This window comes from Penicillium maclennaniae (assembly GCF_028827695.1).
Source record: "Penicillium maclennaniae strain IBT 15551 chromosome Unknown utg000007l:1.0-4884863.0:1.0-4888362.0, whole genome shotgun sequence".
NCBI classification, from domain to species: Eukaryota; Fungi; Ascomycota; class Eurotiomycetes; order Eurotiales; family Aspergillaceae; genus Penicillium; species Penicillium maclennaniae.
Window position 1 is genome coordinate 4,881,290 of NW_026623219.1, and position 6,000 is coordinate 4,887,289.

Consider the following 6,000-nt stretch of genomic DNA (forward strand, 5'->3'; position numbering starts at 1 on the left):
GATCCAAAGCTATCGACGACTTCTTGACTTGCGGTCTTATACCCGATAGTTATAAGACTTGTGATCCAAAGCTATCGACGACTTCTTGACTTGCGGTCTTATACCCGATAGTTATAAGACTTGTGATCTAAAGCTATCGACGACGTTCCTCCTCTTTTAGGCCTAGTCTGTGGCCTATAGACGACCTTCTTCCTCTCTCACTTCGACCACACTTCGTCTTCACTTCGCTCTCACTTTTCTCTCACTTTGCCTTTACCTTCTTGCCTATAATGTCTGATATAAGCAAGATAGGTATTACCTTGTCTGAGTCATCAGACTGGTATCTCTGGATTGGTCAAATTAAGTCTTATGCTATTGCAAAAGGCGTATGGGACTATATTGACCCCGATAATCCAATAAAGAGGGATATTCCTTCTTATCCTATTCGTCCCAGGGTTACTGATATTAATCCTAAAGCCCTTACCGATGAAGACCTAACTACCTCTGAGCGAGAAAGGTGGAGAGACAGACGAAGAGACTATGAGCTTGACCTTCGTGAATATGACCGTATTTCGGGTGCTATCTCTCAGATTTACCTTATCGTCCAATCTTCGATCTCCTATTCAAGCAAGCTTATCATTCAGCACATACCGACGGTCTATGAAGCCTTACAAACCCTTCAAAAGCGCTATGCACCAACCACTGAAGCCCGAAAGCGGTCGGTCATCAAGAAATACCATCAAATGCGCCGAATCCCGCATTCTTTGACCATAGATGCATGGATTTCGCAATGCGAGAACACCTACGTAGAGGCTGTCCAATTAGGCATTGGTGAAGTCCAATCAAAGACTAGACCACTTTTGGACTTCCTAGATGGCCTAGCCTCTATGTCTCCCTCCTTCGCCGAATACTGGCATAATGAGATCAACCGGCTTGAATCTATAGGCCAGATAGACTCTATAGACTTCTTTACCTTGACAAAGAGGTATAGGGATTCTATTAGGCTTATACCGCCTAAACGACCTTCTAATGTCCATGCAACCTTCCGTGGACAAGCAGATAAGGGCCAGGGCAAGAAGACTAAGAAGCCCTGTCCATGCCAAGGGGGCGCCTATGATGGATACCACACATTCAGTGATTGTCCTTATATCAACCCCTCTATTAGGCCAGAAGGTTGGAAACCAGACCAAACCGTCCTTGACCGCTTTAAACAAGCATGCACCCATTCAGGCTTTAAACAAGCCTACGACAATGCTATCAAAAAGCATCAAGGTCAGCAGGGCCAGTCCGACACTCATATGGGTATGGTTACCTGCCTAGCTTCTAGGCATACACGGCCTAATGTGTGGGCATATGACTCGGCCGCAGACACCCACGTTTGCAATGATCGTTCCCAATTCGTGACCTTTTCGCCCTATAAAGGCAGCCTCTTCGTCGGTGATACTAAGACCTCAATCCAAGGTAGAGGTCTAGTCTATCTATCCTTTGGTAACACCACTTTTGACCTCCATGAAACCCTTTATGTTCCAGGTTTCCATATGAACATTCTCTCTGCGCAGAGGGCCAAGAAAGGGGGTGTTTACCATAATCAGAGGCTTAATAGGCTTGAAAAAGAAGATGGAACCCCTATTTGCAAGACTTCGGATGATACGGGCATTACCCTTATTTTAGGGTATCAGGACAAGCCTATGCATAAGGAACAGATCTCCCTTGCAACCCTTTCACTTTCCCCTCAAGATAATGTCTTAAAGCCTATGGACAAGCCCATGGACGAGCCTAGGAAAGACAATCCTATAGCTCTAGCATCAATCCACAACCCAATGGCTTTGCGACCTCTATCGGATAAGACAGACCAATCATCCGATAATGACACTGATAAGTGCGAAAACGAGGATAAAGACCATAAATACGATATCCTCGGCGACCTACCGCCTTCCCCAGACGAGTCAGAAGAAGAAGAAGAAGAAGAAGAAGAAGAAGAAGAAGCGAGGCAAAACCAATGCGGAAGTGAGGATAACCTTACTCTAAACGGGACCGAAAACGCACCTTATTCGGGCGATTTTAGAGTAAATGACCCTTCACTTTATCCTTACCCGGAAGTCGAAAACGCCTCACTTCCTTCCGAACCTTCTTTACCGACCCGAATCACTCTTCCTTCCGATAACCTCGTCCACGACTCTATTCATTCTGATGACCTCCCTATAAGGCCTAGATTTATGCAATCCGTAGGCCTATGGTGGAAACGCTTTCCTATGACCAGACCAAGCCTTTTGCCTTATCAGAAGCACCAGCGGTTTATCGATCATCTAAACATGACCGATATCCAAGACACAATTGTCGAAATCTAGATCTATGAGACTATGTACGCATAGGCCTAATTCTATGCCTTATTCAGCTTATAAGTTCTGATAAGCTGAAGGGGGTGTATTGGAATATAGACCAATGCTACATAGAAAGATCTATCCTTATATTCAACATATAAGACCAGATTGCATTGATCACGTGACCAGATTTTTCTTCTATCAAAATGATATGTTGACCACTTCTGATTCTGGTCTGCGGCCCTCCCCCGAACGATAGGCGGGACCATTTTCCGTTAGGAGTAGATGGTCCGCCTTCAGGCATGAATGGTCCGTTCCTTCGGGGGTGCCTTCGGGCATGCCTTGCCCGCGGACTTCGACCATGGTCTTCGGACCCCGGTGAACAGACTTCGACCCTCGGTCCCCTTAAGGATAGGCGGACCACTTTCCCTTAGGGGTAAAATGGTCCACCTTTAGGCATGCATAGCCTGATCCTGCGGGGGTGCTTTCGGGGTGGCTTAGACCGTCGATCCTTGACATCATTCTTTTCGCTTCTCTTCGGTTCCCTTCTTTGCCACCTTCATTATGTTGCTGCCTAGTGTTTGTACGTCATTTGTATGTTATTCTAGACGTCATTTCTAGGCTATCCTAGCCTATAAATACGTCCTTCTTGTCTAGCAGATAGAATCAAGTCATTTCTACTTTCCTGAAGTCATTTTCCACTTTCCAAAGTCATCTCTACCTTCTTCCTTTGATCCTCAGGACTGTGGTTCTGCCTTCGTTTAGGCTATATCTGCTTATAGTCTATCCTACGACCTTTGACCTTCTACCTTTGTCTGACACCGACTGACCTAGTCAGACTAAGGTTGATCCCACGGACTTAAGGGGCCACGATCTGCTTCGTGGTAGCTTTACCCCTTATATCCCAACAGAACCTTATAGCGATACGTAAATTAGCGGCGGTAGCGAGAAAAGCGTATAACCGCGCTAACTAAAATAAGATTAGAGAGTATATACTCTAACGGATAGAACTATAGAAGAAAGTGAAGACGAGGCTAGCCTTAGATAGCGTAGTTAGGAAGCTTATACGTAAGACCGCTATAGCTATTAATAGACTTACCCCTAACGCCCGGCTAATATCGTACTCTAAACGATAGTTTAGCCTAAGCCTTAAGGCCTAATAGGTTAAGGTTAATTAATTACGCTATAAGTAATAAGAGAGCTATACTAAGCTCGGACGAGATAATATACGCTTAATAGCCCTTTTTTAATAGATATAACGGAAAAAAAGGACCTAGACTTAGACTATTAAGAAAGCTAAATTATCCTATTAGAAATAGTTCCTTAACGAAGCTAAGGAAGAGAAACTATAGAAAGCCGCGACCTATATAAAACTATAAGATATATAGGGCTATATCTTAGCCCTAAAACTAAGAGATAATAAGCTTACTAGAAATAAAGATAAAGCCTAAGTGTTCTTAGATATATTCTTCCCTAAGATAGCGAAGCCGCTCGAAAGCCCTATAACCCTTACTATAGAACTCCTATAGCTCTCTCTTATAGAAGTTAAGATCTAGCGATCTCTTAAAGTAGCTAAGGCTTTAATAGCCCTTAGCGGAGACGGCCTTTTAACTCTTATATAAAAATACCTATAGAAATATCTCGGGAAGATTATTACTTAAATCTTTATTATATATATTAATTTAGGATACTACCTAAAATAGTGGCGGAGTATAAGGATTATAGTACTTAGGAAATCGGGGAAGCTAGATTACTTAGTCCCTAGGGCCTACCGCCTAATCTTACTTCTTAATACGCTAAGTAAGCTCCTTAAAGCGATAATAGCTCGATAACTATTATACCTTATAGAAAAGTATAGGTTACTCTCTTAGACACCTAATTTAGCGGGCGTCCGGGGCGGACTACTGAATAGGCTCTATTAATTCTATTAAATACTATTAACCGAGTATAATATAAATATAAGGTAATAACGCTCGTAGCCTTCGACCTTAAAGGAGCCTTTAACAGGGTTAATAAGATAAGCCTAGATATATATTTACGAGCGAAAAGGATTCTAATAGTAGCTAGAAAGTAAATTAATAATTTTATAAGTGACCGCTACGTTAGTATTAGGTTCGATAACTTCCGTATAGAGATAACACTACTAAAAAATACTAGGCTAGCGTAAGGCTCGCCCTTATCGCTAATTCTATTTATATTCTTTAACTCTGCCTTAGTCGACTAACCGATAGATCCCTATAGCGGTATATTAGCCTTTATTAATAATTACTTTCGCTAGCGAGTAGGTCTATTTACTAAAGAGAACCTAATAAAAATTTAGTCCGAGGATATTATCTGTATCGAAGTATAGGCTCGACGAACTAAGTCCTATTTTATAGCCGAGAAAACTAAGTTAATCTATCTTACTAAAAAAAGAGACTAATAAGAAAATAGCAGACTAATTATAAATAATAAAGAGATTAAGCTATCCCCTATAGCGAAGTTACTAGGCATAATATTTAATTAAGAGCTATAATAGAAGGAATATATCTAATAGATAATTAAGTAAGTAACTAAGGTAATAATCGCCCTCGGAGGGCTACGATATCTACGCTTAGAATAGATACACTAGCTCTACTAAGCCTATATTATATCGGTAGTAAACTATATATTAACGGTTTAGCACGACCCACTCCGCGATAAGACTTATTTATAATATCTTAATATAGTGTAGAGGATATCGCTAATCCGTATCCTCTTAGCGTTTAGGACCGTAGTAATAACTATATTAGAAGTGAAAGTGTATATTCTTTTAATATATCTTTAGCTCCGTCGGCGAGCCTAGGTTACTATCGTAAGATTATATACTCTCTCTTATAAATATCTTATATAGAGTACGCTTCTGCGAGCCTAGAAACGTAGGAATAATATCGGTTTATATACTTAGTTTTCCCTTACGGAGGCCCTAAAGACTATCGAACTAAATAGGTTAGCTAAGCTAGAAATAATCGACCTAAGGCTACTACCACTATAGCGATAAGAGGCCTTTATAGAGGTTAAGATCGAACCGGACTAAGAGATAGTAAGAGAGCGCGTAGAGATAATAGGCACGAGAACCGATATTATTATTTACTCGGATACTTCCGGACGCTAAGGGTATATAGGCGCCGCGGTTACCGCGCTTAACAATAATTTAGAGGTAATCGAATCCTAATAGATTTATATAAGACTAATAGACCGGTAGTTAGTCTATATAGGGGAGCTAATTAGTATCTTCTATACTATTAGTTCGGTCTATAAGCTCGGACACCAATAATATAGACTAATATATATAGGCTTAATATCCGCGACGATTCTCTGTAATAGTAGGTTAGCCCTATAAGCTACCCAGAACCTTAGTACTAAATCTAGATAAATAATTATTCGCGCTATTATATAAGTAGCTAACAAGCTCTAAGTAGAAGGGATTACGCTCTATCTTTAGTGGATACCTAGGCACTATAATAACCTAGGGAATAATATAGTAGATCGGCTAGCTAAGGAAGCGGTATTCCCTAATAAAATATATCCCTTCCGCCCGCTACTCTCTAGGAAGAAAGCGTTTATCCGCGATAATATCCGCGCTTAATAGGAGTAGGAATAGAAATTATCGAGTAAAGGGGCTTACTTACAGAAGATTAATAGTAATTTACTAAGGATCTATATAAGAAGGCTATATAGG

At 41.0% G+C, this 6,000-nt stretch overlaps 1 protein-coding gene across 1 annotated transcript; it reads left to right on the plus strand.

Annotated features, from left to right (window-relative positions):
* Positions 1-269: 269 nt before the first annotated feature.
* N7477_009002 (uncharacterized protein) lies at positions 270-2,235 on the plus strand (the record flags this gene model as incomplete). The annotated part of the gene is made up of 2 exons (XM_056970663.1): positions 270-2,147; positions 2,209-2,235. 2 exons carry the CDS (start codon positions 270-272, stop codon positions 2,233-2,235), a joined length of 1,905 nt encoding a protein of 634 aa, XP_056820695.1.
* Positions 2,236-6,000: the final 3,765 nt, after the last annotated feature.